The following is a 15,541-nucleotide window of genomic DNA, read 5'->3' on the forward strand; positions in this document are numbered from 1 at the left end:
CCCCATTTAACAGCATCCCCCCTCAGCAGAACAATGACAAAGCCTCAGCCTGGAGGCTAGGCCGCAGGCTGCCTGGCAATGATAGGGAGCCCCCTGGGGCCTCCACCCCCTCCTAAGCCCCCCTCCCCCAGTCCTGTCACCATCACACCTCAGTCGGCTCTGATCCCTCCATCATCCCTCTGTCCTTCACGTCAACACTGCAGGTGCCTCATATCCACCAAAGCCTATTGCAGACTTTGAAGATGTGGTTTGTCAGCTGTTTCTCTATATTAGTTGAATATTTCTAAATATATATTCAAAACATTTGAATTATTGTTATGACTTTTAGTATGACTTTCAGTGCTCATAAGGGCACTGTTCTCTGTTCAGACTTTTCTTCCAACATGATTATAAATCTATGTCAATATGTCAAAAAAAGAAGAAGAATAGCTAATGCATATATCAGGTGTAAAATGTTTTATTTGCTTATACTGTCCATTGGCTGAATGATGAGGTGCTCTGCAGTGTTGTGTTCCCCTGATAACACCTGGGTCTCCTCTCAGAGGCGTTTGGAAAGTACCACGTAAGGCTTTGGTACTCCTGGTGCCATTTGTCACACAGGGGGTGGCGGAGCTGTCAGATGCACTAGCTGCTAGGTTGCCACCACAGGGCTCAGCTGCATGTCGGATATTTAAAGTGCTTTTTAGAAATTCGCATATTCATAATAACCAATGTGTCAATATATCTGCCTTTTTATTTGCCTGTTTATAATTAGTATTATCTTTGTTATTTCTAAAACTGCTTAACGGGTTCATATGCGGTCATCATGACAAGTGCATATCATGGATCATGGACGCGTGCGTCCACGCTCTCGCGCGCGCTAAATAGTCGGGGGAGGACTACGGGTTGCAGAGCCAGGAGGCTGCGCGCGCAGCTTCACTGTCACAGGACTACATCCTTCTTCGGGGGGTGGAAGAGCGAGTTTCCTTGCAGCAGCATCGGGACTATGACGATTTAGCCGTATAGTCCATCAGCCTTGCTTTTGTCAGCAATCATATCCGTAGTTTCTGTTCACTGCTTGATTTACAGTGATTTGGCTTAGACGTCAACGTGTATCTTCAGGACACAGTCAGAAACTGTCGCGGTGTCGCTCGTCTTGAGGGAAAACGAGCAATTTATGGTGCTGTGCGGATGCATGAAACGGAGACGGAGAGAAGCCTGGAATAATGCGTGATTAAGGATATCCCCAATAGCTTGCTGTTATTTTGTGGCTGGACCAGAAAACAAACCAAAGGGTATGTTGTTCTCTGATGTAGCTTTCCAACAATACAAGAATATAGGCATTATATCTACGCAGTTGGATGACATAATAGAAATAAAATAGAATGCATTACATCCAAACGTCTAGTCGTACCCCTTGTCCATTATTGCTGAGGGTAGGCTACTATCTGTAGGCTACGTTTTTAGCGTGTGTACAACAAATATCCGACTGTGGGTTAGGCGACTCATATTCAGCAACCCCAAGTTAACACTCAACAACCCATCGATTATTAATTATGTGGTCGAAATGCTTTTACAGGTTAATTTAGCCACGCAGGTGCGTTATCCACCGGGTTTAAAAGGCAGTATGTCTTAAAGAGGCAGAACATGTTTTACCATCACCTGGCACTATTTCTCTGTGCCAGTCAAAATATTACATTTTCAGAAATGTACAAGGCCCAGGTTTAAGACTTTGCGATAGCCTAATTGAATTGTGTGCAATGTTGTAGCCTACTCTGCCTCAGGCCTGTCAAAATTAGGACGAGGCAGCGAATTACCTCAGAGGACAGAACAATGAACTGGTGTGTAAGTGTACACAAAACAAAACAAATGTGAATTTTCTTTGGCAACAAACAGGTTTTGTTATGTTTAGGATACGGTCATAACTGTTTCCCAACAGCTTTTCTCTATGAGAAGAAGATATCCTTTTGGAGGATTTACAGATAATGGTAATAAGACAGATGTTCGGTGAACATGTCCAACACGAGGACTTTGTACCCGGAGGCGCATCGTTAATGATACTACCAGCGCTCCTACAGTCGGCCAAGAAACGGAGTATCTAGGATAGGCTAATTTAATGTCCGATAACTAGAACCAATTCCATGAGTGTTCAACATTTGGTGATGTAATGTTCGTCACAACATAGGCCCTATGTCCTAATTTAAGTTGGATCATGAAGTTCAATTTGATGGCAGTTATTGAGAGGTTAGCAGAAAGGAATTACACATTGACAATATTTGCTCACTTGTATTTCAGACTACAATTGTAGGCCTAGTAGTAATGTAAGCAGACACTGTTCTTTGTGTGTGTCTTTTATTGCTGATTGGTTGCAGCCATCGCCTGAAGGAGGAGGCCTATCGCTAATTATACACATCTTGCTTTTTTTTTTTTTTTTTTTTGCGAATAGGCCTTCATTACTGTTTGGTGATTGTTGTAGTTCCACCCCAAAAGAAGGATTCAGCAAAACATAAAGTACTCATATTCGTCTCAGAATTTATGCTCAGTTATTTAGGCCTACCCATACATAAATGTTGTAACATGACAGGAAAGCACAAAAACAGTAGTTGTTTGTAACAGTCATTTTACATGGCTGAGCTGATCATGGATACAGGTGTCAAATTGATATTAGACTATTGTTTTTCAGTTCTCTCATTTTATATAAAGAAAAACTAGAGATCTATGTATCAATCATTATGACAATAGTCAATTATAGTTATGCATTCCCTTGTCGGAAAGACCCACATCATGAACATCACATCAAAAACATTGTCAGTAAAAGACAGAGAGGTGCCGTCTTATCAGAAACAGACAAAATGTTGCGCACATGTTCTCAAAGCCTGGCAGTGTTGGACAAGGCCGGAGTCCGGGGCGTCAGAGCACGATTAATAAAGGAATGCTTTATATTAAATCAATGCTAGCATTGTGATCGCTCAGTGCGCAAAGCCAGACATTCCTCTAGATTTAATTGGTGGCCCTTAGTAAGATGCAGAGAGCGTCTTAAAAAGCAGCTTTAACAGTTTTGTTAGCAAAGACAGCAGGCTACTGTGCTGCAGCATCACAGGGACAACCAGAAGGTCGGTGTCTGTGTGTTTGTGTGTATGGGGGAGGGGGGGGGGGGGGGGGGTTAAGTGGTGTCAGGGTTACCGTCTTACTCAACAGTATTTATGTCCACACTAAAGGTTCAGCTGAAGTTGATCAGTGGTCTTGCACTTTATTGACTCACATATGTGCTTTTAAAAGCATTAGCTTCTGTTTGCAGTTTATTGGTCATCGCAGTTGGGAAGTGCAGAAAGGAGGGCTGTTTTTGCTGACACACACACACACAGGCACGCACACACTCTGAAAATGCCATACCATCCATCCTGTGAGCGTTGTCTAGTCAGGTTAGAGTGTGGTTTATGTCCTGTATCGACATCTGGTCTTGTTTGGATAGCATTACTTGATGTCAGTCTCATACCACTAGTCCATAACGTGTGTCTCAGTGCTGTAATTGCAGTTCACCCTTGGTGTCTTTTCATCACATTTGTTTAATCGAAGTATTACATTCCTAGAAATGGATAAACACAGGGAATTGTGCCGTAGCAAACTGACCATCAGACAGACCATAGGCGTCACATATGTCCCCACCACTTTTGACCGACTGAAAATAAAATCTCACTACAATGAATAGCTTCTCAAAGTGCTTAATCACCAGTTTATAGATGCAAATGGAATTGATATATAAAAATGAAAAATATGTAACGTTAGTCTAAGACTACATGTGCATCTTTTGATGACCCCACACCCCCCCAGTCGGATGACCATCACCTTTGTTCCAGTAACACTAACATGAGTTTTATAGTTTCAGGGAATTAGGGTTCTGTATGCATTGGCCACTAATTGAAAGAGATACATCCAACTTGTTTGTTGTGATTTTTTGCATGTTTAAAACCAAAACTCATCTAATCTCAGATTAGACTCAAGAGCTCTGCCCTTCTCTGTTTTTTGTTTGGCCAGGAGATGAGGTTATTAGCTTGATCGTCTTGCATGGTGGGGTGTTTATCATTTACTTTGTGCTGGTAAGGTGGGGCAAATAAGCTTAAAATGCCTTATGTGCAAACACATTCAGACCCTAAGGTGGTGATACCTTGGACAGGATAAAGGAGAATATCTTCTGGAGGGGATATGTCCAGTATGTATACCTATTGTGTGAGGGATGTTGTATGAAGAAGGGGATATTTAAAGAGGCAGACAGTAATTCATGTAGTGGAAGCCAGACAAAGAAACACAAAAGAGAATGAAACAAACACAGAGAGTGAGAGAGAGAGAGAAAGAGGATCATTTCAGAGTAGTCATTCCCTAAACATAAATAAGGCTTTCATTTGTATCTGTGATGAGAGGTAACAAGAGTAGATGTCTATCGGATGACCTGTAGGTTTGCATCATCCTGCCCTCAGCCACAAAGCTTTGGTTCGCTTTGTTTAGAGACATTAGTCAGTCTCTAGCCCATTTGCTTTGTTCATTATGCCCCATTTGGAGAGCTGGTATCTTTCTCTGTGATACAGTTAGCTTCCAGCTTCCACCAGCTGCCAAGCCACTCAGATCCTCTGTATCGATTCTGCGAGATGAGAGGGGAAGGAGACACGAAGGAGAGGAGGAACTGATGGCAGAACATCTAGAATGTTCTGTCAGCACCTCTCTTCTGTGTATGTGGTATCAACATACAGCGTGAGCAGTTTGTTGTTTTTCTTCCCTGTGAGTTAACGCTATTTGGAGCGCAACCCCCTCAAAAGGGAGAGTGAAATGTGGAAACTATTACAGAAATGGGGGCAGGAATCCAATGTGGTCCTTTCAGCACGCAGTGTTGGTTGTGTGAGCGTCTTGATTTGGTGTTGCTCAGCCCGTTCCTTCCCCCAGCTTCTCCTTGCGCAGTCACAGTGGTTGCACTGGCATACAGGCCTTCGCCAGGCACCCACCACCACCACCTCTACCACCGCCTCCTATATTTCTTCTGGGACAGCCATCTTGCATTTGAGACTCTATACATTACACAAAGTCTTTGACCCCATTGTCATAATAGTGGTGTTGAATAACAGTGAGGGATGGCTATTAGCCGCATGGCTGTAATGATCATGGCTGCACAATAACAGGCGCTCCAATTTCTGCGCTGGTGGTTGTGTTACCTCATATTTAATTAAAGATCTGTTGCACCAGAGGGTATTTATAGCTTCCAGTCCTGACATCCCGGTTGTCCCTGGAAATGGAAAATGACAATCAGAAGGATCTTGGGAAAACTCCTGGGGTCAAGTGGAGACATCGCCGGGTTACCAGGGTCAGAGGTCAACCGGTGTGTTAATATTCTGGTCAGGTAACGGTCGTTGGGGAGAGGTCATTTTAATGATAATGCGTTTTTCATGGACAGCTTCCACAGTTAACAAGCAACTTCAGCACCTTCACCCCCATTTCCTCACATTCCTTTGGTCTTAACTCTAATTATTAACACAGCCTGCTCGCATACATGTATGCACGTGTGCCTTTGTGTGTGTGTGTGAGTGTGTGAGTGTGTGTGTGTGTGTGTGTGTGTGTGTGTGTGTGTGTGTGTGTTTGTGTGTTTTCTTTGCCCATTGCCTCAAAGTTGTGAGGCAAAGAATATAGCTGAATGCACGTTGTGTAGATAATGTCCATGTGTGTTTGCATGTGTGTGCATGTGTAATCTGTGTGCAAGATGAAGTACCAGTCTTCTGCCATAGTGCTATAATTGCTGAAATGTTCCAGCCCCCGACTCACGTGAGATGGCCGGGACTGATGTTAGTCCAGAGATCTGGCCGAGAACACAGGAGCCCCAGGCAGCCAAATGAGGCTCTCTGTGATAAGATCAGCACATGTTCTGCAGGTCTGGCCTCAGAGGTGGTCCTGATAGGGTTTGGACCAGAGGTGTGGGTGGTGGTGGGGGTGGGGGTGGGGGTGGCTGGTGGAGAGTAGAGTGGGCCTCCTGGCTTGTTCAGCAGGTGGGCTGACTGAGCTCATCTCTGCCAGGAAGCTGCTGCTGCTGTCTCTGGGCAGGGGGTGCTTTACGTGCGCCTGACGCTCACAGGAACTTGCGCCCGGCGCGCAAAGTGTGTCCCGCCTTGTAAGTCGCTTTGGAGCATCTGCTGCATGAATCAATGTAAACGCTAATGAAGCAAGAAGAGCCAGGCAGCTGGCGCTCCCAATAGGCCTCCTGCCTACTGGCGCTTTGCTATCTTCTCCTTTTTCCCCCCCCCTATGCTCCAGGAATTAGTGGCCTGTTTTCAGCTAATTTCATCATCTCTGTGTTATCTCTGTTTAGAGCGCTGTTTGATGACAAAATGTTGTAAGTACGGATCAGAGTCTAGATGGTGCCCCTTCACACTGGGATCGGTAGGATGACTCAAGTCCTGCTTACTAACGGTCTCTTGTCGCTGTTTTTCTCCTTCTTCCTCCAGTGGTTTTCCCAGTCTGGGTAACAGGGATACAACAGAGCTGCAGTCACATGATCCAAGCCAAGGGTGTTGGGTGGGTGGGAAAGAGGGCTGGAGAGTGAGAGAGCGAGAGATCAGTGAAGCATGAATCTCTCTGTGCAGCAGTGTTGTCTGACCAGCTAAAGCCCAGTCAGCTGAAAGAAACCGTTCCACATGGCCAAAGTCAGGACCCACTGACCTGGGTTCAACACCCGTGAGCACGTTTACCTCAAAGCGAGTTTACCCAGGAGTCAGTGCTCCGTCTCACAGTGCTGTGGCATTTTGTTTCACAGTCATTGCCAGCAAAGGCTAACACTGACAACCAGCTGCTTAAACACTGAATCTGTGTGGCTATTTTGTGTGTGTGTGTGTGTGTGTGTTTGCGTGTGTGTGTGTGCGTGCGTGCGTGCATGCGTGCGCTTTCGTGTGTGTGAGTGGTTATTATGTGTGTTTTCATGTCCACTTTGATGATCTCATACACTATCATTCATAGAGTGGACACCTCCCATTTATAGACACTATAAATAAAGGCATAGTGTCTGCCAGAATTGAGAGAAGGCCAAGGTTTAAGCACAGAGTTAGTGCTATAAATACACACATGCTTGTATTAGATCCTGGTATGTGCGTGTGTGTGTGTGTGTAAAATGAATCTATGTGTGTGTCTGTGTGGACACACCAGCAAATAGCTTTTTATTTCAAGAAGAGTACTCCATAGGCCATCCCATAGCTTCGGTGAGTGGAAACGAGAGGATTTTGGGCCGTCTCCCCGAAGAATTCTAGATCTAATCTATCACAGTCCTGTGACTGCGTCACGGCCGTGCCACAGTACAATAGAAAACAAACCCTGAGGGAAAGGGAGCTTCACCACAGCACTGCCTGGTATAGAAGCCTGCCACATGGCAGCCATTTTCTCAAGGAGATGTGGCATCTAAACCCCTCTTGGCCAGTCGGGAGTCTCTCTCATGACGGATTTTAGGCACCACATTGAACGCCTCTCTCCAGGCCTCCCCTCTTAGGCTTGTTGTCATTGGTCTTTGTTATTTGCCCAAGACTCTATAGTTTGTTTACAGTATGTGTCCTTTTTTTGCTTAAAACGTACACAAAAACGCACACAAACTGGCCTTAGTTGCTCTTCACTTGATATGGCCTGTGTCGCAGATTGAGAGCTGAAGCTACTTTGGAGGATGAGCACTGCCACCAACAGAGCTGCTCCCCCCAAAACAAGCTGGAATCAATAAGGGGGAGGACTCCAAATGTCCACACCACCACAAAAAGCCAATGATGGATTTATTAGACCAGCGTTGGCATGACAACTGGGTCTGGTCTGAGCAAAATCACTTCACAGTTGTATTTACTGATGCTGCCTGGGTGTTTTTTCCCTTGCCACATTTTAGGTGAAAATTCTGGGCATTTGGATGTTTTTGATAATTTAATATATACGATTATGCTTTCAATATAAAGCTGACTTGCAAATGGTGATGTATTAGTGGCATAATAATGTCCTCCCCAAACACTGCTGAAATGAAAAGTGTGGTGGTTTAATTGTTTGTATTTTTGTATTATAAAAGGCTGTGATAACACTCACAGTCTTATAATGACACAGAAGGCTACAGTTAACAAGTGTAGGCAAGACTGTTAATTGTAGGTTTGGTCTTAGTATTTTTTGAGAGACTTTACGTAAATGGAAGCAAGTCTGAGGCATTCATTGTTTAGATTTTTACATGAGTCTCTGCAGGAATGCAATATCTTAAGGGATAAATCATCTTGAGCGCCGGCAACCCACCTTGTTGCCTTTCCAACTCTGGATTATAATTTATAGACTTTCTTCCCTGCTCACCTCACTTTGGATTTATGTCAGAGTTTTTGGCAGGCTGAACTCACAGACGTTAGACCAACAAAGTGAGATTCATGAGATTAGTAGCGTTTTGGACACATGCATTTGTTTTCCAAACACTTGGAAACAAATATCTCAGGTTTTTGCCAAGTCATTGATTACATGAATTGCGGTTCTTGGCAAGGACAGTGCAATGTCACATGTTGTCGATAAACTGAAGACAGGTTTGTGAAATGTCTCTCTCGGCGCACGCTACACAGCTTCACACATTCAACGTCTTTCAACACAACTTTTGAATGTAGTGGTTGTTGAATACTCCCAGAAAAGACCCCTTTTGTCATACATTTGACATTTGTTTGTGTCTCGCCCTCCAGACAATTCTGTAGGAAATGTGGGAATTATTTTATCTGAAGGGACAGATTTTGTTGCGGTACTCATTAAACACATGCATGCACTTAGACTGTGACCTAATTTGGGATTTTTTTTCCACTAGACTGCCAACTTAGTGAGTCATTGTGTACAAATATATTTTCCCCAGTGCTGGTGGCAGGTTTCATTGCAGTATAACATATTTCTTCTTGCAGTCCGGCTGACCGGAAAACCATCAATAAATTCATCCAATATGTATAGATATATATTTTTAATTTTGCTCAGAATATAGCCCACCACAGGCTGTCTGTGAGCTCAAATGAAAAGCTTCCCCCAGCAAGTGACTGCATATGGCTTATTACCCTGAGCTTAACCTCTTCAACTGGGGGCTTAAGCCGCAGGAGGGGAATGGGTTGGGGGAGATAGGAGGATGGTTTGAAGAGAAGAGAGAAGGTATAGAACAGTAAAATGCTTTATGCACTTGTAATCAGGGGGAACCAGATATGCTATGGACAGAAAACTTTAATTATTATAGCTTCTCCCAAGTCCAACTGCTCTGGGTCCAGGGGTCCTGAGACACGCCAGAGGTTTTAACACAGGGATGAAGGCAGAGGCCTGATCCTGAGTCAGTCTGGCAGCCTTTATATGTGCTCGTCTGCCCATATGCCTCTTTGTTTATGAAAGGAACTGAAAGCACACAGATAAGCCCAGTGGCCCTTCAAGATAAGGCCCTCAAGCTAAATGTCATGGGGATGTGACTGATTTTTTCCCACCAGTCTCAAATTTATACCACCACTTTGGAATTGCCATGAGAATATTTTGTCAGTAAGCAAGGATTATTTAGTTAACACGGTCATGTTTTCAGTTGTTGCTTGACCACAGTAAAGGCATTCAGAAACTATATCTAGCCTTTTTAAGTTACTTTCTACATAGAAAATACAAAGTGTATTTCTGTATATTTTTATTCAGGACCTTTGTGTCCAGTATAGTATAACTGTGTAATTACAAGATCACCTCTGTGTAAGAGATAGATAAGTACCTAGCTTAGAGCGTACTGCTTCTTAATATGTGCTTAATTTGCTCCAGAAAAAAAGCTCTCTTGCTTTGGAAAAAACGAGACTGTTTACAATAGTGTGGCGTCCGTGTGTTTGGCTCTGCACCTCCTTCAGCCTCCCCCCATCATGCTCTCCCTCCCCTTCTCTCTCTCTCTGTTTCTCTCTCTCGCTCTCCATATATCTCTCTCCCTCTGTCTGTCTGCCAAAGGGAGGCTTAGTTTAGTCAGTGCCAGCATTTTATGTAATAAATTCCACACACACTGGCATATAAACAAATAACCAAGACTCCCTAAGAGTTAATTTGATTTAATTCCCTCCCCTCCCCCTCAGAGAATTGAAGCCATACTTCCTTTTTTCATGGCAGATATGCTGAAGCATTCTGTCTGGGCTCAGTCTCTCATGTATGCTGTGTTTCAGGGTTGATTGTGGGCCCTGCAATTACATCATCCTAATCTTCCTGCAGCAGCCAGATGGTTCAAGCGTCAAGCGAGGAGGCTCTGGAAAATGCCTTTTATTGTTTGTTACACGAATACACTGTTTAGGGCCAAAATCAACCTCTTTAGCAATGCAGTGCATTTAATATTCTCTGTCAAACATTTATTTTGTGTTTTCCTCATCTTCCAGGACTGGATAAACACAGCCCCTCGAAAAGTAAAGGAATACCATGCATTTGTCACCCACCAGCAGCTGAAGAATATCTTGATAACCAGAGGCCATGGAGGACCCCTACAAGGACAGCACTCCTGTGGACATGGCAAGCACGCAAGGTGACATGTGCTCCACTGGAGGAGCGGGAGGAGATGGAATCCGAAAATTAGAAGATGAGGGGAATCCGGTCATTCCTATTGAGGCATGGAATGTTGGTTCCCCAACCTTGACCAAGAGGTCCCTCTCCCCTATGTTAGGTGTCCCTGGTACGCCTGTTGTGACGCAGACAGCTGACTCGCCAGGAGGAGTTGCTCTCAAAATGGCCGCAACGGTTCTCCAACCCATCTGCCTGGGGGAGAGTCCAGTGGTGTTGCCCATCCTGACAGGAGCAGCGGCCCAACAAACAGGCACAGCACCGTACTTGGTCACCGCCCAAGGTCCTGTTTCCCTGCATCTGGGTCTGGAGCAGCAGCTCTTCCAACACCTAACGCCACAGATTCTGTCGCAAGCAGGCTCCTGCCCGACCCTCTCCTTTCCAAACAACATCCTGTGTCAGAATGCCTCGGCAGCACTCGGACCACCCCCACCTTTGGATCAGAAAGGAGCAGCTCCCATGTTGGACCAGAGCCTGCTCACCCTTCTCCAGAACCCCAACTTTGCTGCTATCCTGCAGGACCTTTTCCCTTCCCAGGCTAACCCTTCGCCCGCATGTCATTCTGCTGGCTCCCCCCAACCAGACCCTTTCTCGACTGGATTCTTCCCACCGCCGCCCCTTCCCCACCCCTACAGCTCCCCCTTAGCTCCCCTGGTGCCTCCAGCCACCTTGCTGGTCCCCTATCCCATCGTTGTCCCTCTACCAGTGCCTCTTCCAATCCCTGTTCCCATTCCTATCCCTGTCCCACAGGCAGAGGACTCCAAAATGGCTGCAGATCCCCCAAAGCCAGTGTGCACTTTGAGCCAGGGCACGCAGACTTCAACAAAAGATTTTGCCCTCAGCATGCCTTCACCTAGTGTCGAGACTGGCTCTTTCCTGCAACCATCCCCTTCCACATCTTGTCTTTCTGCCCCAGAAGGAGAGGCTCTTGACCTATCCATCCGAGCACCGCCCATACAGACAAAACAGGAGGCCCCTTGTCAGCAAGATAGTGTCCTTGACCTGTCAGTTGGTGGTGTTAGAAAGTCCTGTATCCAGTCCTGCAGTTCAAATGGGAGCATGGAGGGTGAGCGAGATCGTACTCGTCTCTCAGGTGAGGCCATGGGAGCCATATCTTTAGGGATGTTGCGGCCAGTGGAGTGCTCTCCCAAGCTGGACTCAAAGCTCCTGAGTGGCCTGGCATCCTTGGAGTTTAGTCGGCATCACAAGTGGGTTGTGGATAGTGGCGGCAGTAGCTCAATGGCTGGTACAGTCCATGATGCGACACTTGGTGCAGGCGGGAACATCGAGATTGTCAGCACTTCACAGACAGCCAAGGTCATTGTGTCCGTGAAGGATGCTATGCCAGCCATCTTCTGTGGTAAACTGAAGGGTCTCTCTGGTGTCTCCACCAAAAACTTCTCCATCAAGCGGGATGCTGGGTGCCAGGGTGGCTATGCTGCCCTACCCAGAGTCCCAGGAGATCAGCGGGGCGACCCCAATGATCCCCTCAAAAAAAATTCCAAGAACAGACCGATCAAACTTAAGAAGGTCAGCTCTCAGGAGATCCACATTCTCCCAATAAAGAAACAGCGTCTGGCTGCCTTTCTCCCCAGGAAGTGAGGGTACGGCCCTGGGACGTGGTGAGGGAGGGAGAGCAGCCCAGCATTCGGATTTCACAGACATTCACGACAGCCTTGAAGGGTTTGAACATGAACCAGGCTCTGGGACACTCTCCAATCTGTCCAAACAATTAAAGCCAGTCCAAGCAGTCTTTGGAACACTAGACAGGCACTTGACCCCTTTCATTATAACGTAATCAGTGGCATGATTAGAGGGGCTGAGTCAACAACATAGAGAATGCATCAAAGGAAAAGACACTCAAAGGGAAAGTTGTGACAGCAGCCAAACGATATACTACTGTAAGACTCACTTGAGGTCTCTTCCTGAAGCATGTGCCTAACAAGCATTTTCATTTCAGTCACATGTAACCATGAATTATTCATGAGGCTTATCCCAGAGTTTAATCTGACATTAATATTCATGTGGCTCCATGCTGAAACATAGCCAGCTGCCTCGAGCCACCAGCGGCGAATTCCTCCAACGCCTCCAGACACACAACATATGATATTGCTGTATCAAGGGAAAATCCATATCACATTTCTGTTCAACGCACAGTGTGTTCTAATCTAAATATCCATATAACTTACCTTATGTGGTTTTATTTCTATTGTGCTTAGGAGACGTGTATGTGTGTGTTGGGGGAGGGGGGATGTGGCCTTTAAACTTTACCCATGGTGGGAAATCGCCATATTAATCAGTGGTTCAGTCAACCGGAGCATCTTCTTTGATGCGGAGCGGGTTTAGCATGGCAGGCTAATAATGACTTGGCAGAGGCACAGGCCTCACTTTCATTAACTTTAATGAACATCGGAAACGGCTGTCAGTGGCAACAAAGCACAGTTTTCATCATTTCATCCTGAGGAAGGGAGAGGGGAAAAAAATCCCTTTTCTTCACTGCCTTTAGGAATTGAAACAAAATCATCTTCAAGGGCAGACTGCAGAAAACACAAATGATGATTTGATGATGTGGGTGAGCCCTCTTCTGCAAAAGTTTTTTCAAACCCTCTCTCATTAAGGCTCTTTTCTGGCAAAGTACATTTTCAGAGAATAAAAATAGAGGTATGACTGTTAATTAAGCAGCAGGTTTCTCATCATACATCCAGACCTTTACAACCACAGATATCACCACATGAATTTCAAGCTCTGACACAAATGTTTCCTTGGCAACTGACAGATATTTGGCTTGACAGAATACAAACTGGTCTGAAGACGGGGACAAATGTTTTCACCTATAAAAGTTAACAGACCATATGTGAAAACAGAAATGTTGATGGCCCTGACAACATTTGCAAAATGCAGTATCTGGAAGTTGGCCGCAAAAGAACAAAAACCAAATCTTGCGCAGTATCCAGTTTTGCAGTACCCAGCATCAAAGGTCTGTCTCTTGCACACTTTAACAAGACATTGTGGTCTTTTTTTTGTTATTCCCAGCTCCATTGTAATGTGTCCTTTATTTCTCACATGAGAAAATGTGGTTGGATGTGGTGTGTGTGTAGCCTAAGTGTGTCTGTGTGTATGTATCTGTGTCTGTATGTCACTGTGTGAATCAAAGAAGATAGACGCTCATGGTTGGAGACAAAATGTCGGGGATGGTGTCTCCTCCCATCTATGAAGTGGTATTTCATCCCTCAGTCTGTTTCCTCATGGTTCTACTGTGTAATCATGGCGTCTTATGATCTCACAGGCTGATGAGAGACTGAGTGTGTTTATGTGAGCGTGTTAACCCAAGGCAGAAAGACGTTTCCATGGCAGCCCACGCTGTAATGAGAACTGACATGTAAATGTTGGCTTTAGGAATACAGGGGGGGGGGGGGGGTTCAGCGAACTGGGAAGAACTTCAGATGTTGTCCTCCAAAGAGTGGTCATTCAATATCTGAAATGAATGGGTGTCTTTATTTGATAGCAGTTACATAATCTTGTGTTGCTGAACTGAGTACATTTCAAAATGGTCTCTTGTTTGGAACTGAAGGATAATGCACCAATTTAGTAGCCTACCAACTTGTATAATGGAATCTCACCTTTAACAGTATGCTCCTAAGCTGGTAAGCTACTGTGCAATGTGAAATAAAATGATTTGATGTAAGCTTTGGGTTCATGATTTCAACTCTTAGCCAACAAGAAGTTCTCGTTTGGCCTGGGGTGCACTGCCCATCATGTACATAGTATTGAATGGCTAGGACTGAAATTGCCTTACTGTGAAGTATGGAAGACAAAAAGGCCAGTTAGTGGCATTTTCGGTAATTAATATATGGACATAATATACTATGCTGAAGTGTCTATGAAAAAAACAAACACCTTTTGCACTGTGGACTGAAAACCGATGAGTGATGGGTTATGTATGTTATTTATTTCTCTGCTTTGCAGAAAACTGAATGAGATGTGTCATCGGAGAGCCCTTGATGATGGCATGTCTGTACTACCATGTTGAGTGAGTGAATAGGCTAAATTAATTTCATTTTTCTTGTTGGATTCATTGGTAAACGCAGCATTGTGAGACTCTGTGGTACAAGTCCTTCTATCTAAATAAAAAAAACACATCCACTATGGGAACGGAGATGAATTTACACAAGGAATCCACTGATATAATGTTAACTTTTACATGTATGCATTTGACAATGCTGGTTTAGTGCGCTTACTAGTTCGGATGTGTAACTTTTTACAGGGCAGTAAAAAGGAAACAAAATGTGTCAGAGCTCAGTTAGATCTGAGAGTTACGCTACACACTATGCCAAATCAGTTTCTCGACTAGGAAACAACACAAACTAAATTAGCAGCAGATTCCTTACTATATTTTGGCACAGACATTGAACAAAAAATGTCAAGATACAAAAACATTCCTTTTCACTACACATAAATGTTTTAAAGAAGGAATCGCCCCACTTCATAGTCTTTCGTCAGGTGGCAACTGTGGGCTTAAAACGGCTTGCCATGCCAAGTACCTTTCCTCTTTATTTTTGACAAACATACACTGCGTCAGAGCCATATTTTCCTTTTATTTTGCTTTGAGTAAGGAAGGAACATTGAGACTGTTTGTATGCTATGTGAATTTATTTATGTTTCAGGCTGAGTTGTCCTTGATACTTGTTGTAATGTACAAGACATATTTTGTAGGTATTGGTATTTAAGTACTGAATGAGGATTTTCTACAGGTAACCAGAAATGATGACTTTTTGTAAATCAATTAAGTGAAGCAAAAAATGACTGAAAAAATTAAAGGGTTTGGCATCATTGTTCTATCTTTTTTAATTTGTTCTAACTCTTATGTTAAAATGTGTTTGTCAGGGTGTCACCCTTTAATTATTCCATAATTAAATAATTGTACAAAAATGTGTGCTCCGTCTCCTGTTTTCCTCAGCCATTTCAAAAATGAGATTAGCCAGCTAGTTAAAAACACTTACTAACC

The 15,541-nt window shown here is 44.3% G+C and overlaps 1 protein-coding gene across 1 annotated transcript; it reads left to right on the forward strand.

The window, feature by feature from the left end:
* The first annotated feature begins 891 nt into the window (after positions 1 to 891).
* On the forward strand, positions 892 to 15,465 carry zmp:0000001174 (retinoic acid-induced protein 2). Its single transcript, XM_012820619.3, has 2 exons — positions 892 to 1,274; positions 10,359 to 15,465. Exon 2 carries the CDS (start codon positions 10,450 to 10,452, stop codon positions 12,136 to 12,138), a length of 1,689 nt encoding a protein of 562 aa, XP_012676073.2. The 5' UTR covers positions 892 to 1,274; positions 10,359 to 10,449; the 3' UTR covers positions 12,139 to 15,465.
* The last annotated feature ends 76 nt before the right edge of the window (positions 15,466 to 15,541 follow it).

The sequence above is a fragment of the Clupea harengus genome, chromosome 10 (genome assembly GCF_900700415.2).
Source record: "Clupea harengus chromosome 10, Ch_v2.0.2, whole genome shotgun sequence".
Classification (NCBI taxonomy): domain Eukaryota; kingdom Metazoa; phylum Chordata; class Actinopteri; order Clupeiformes; family Clupeidae; genus Clupea; species Clupea harengus.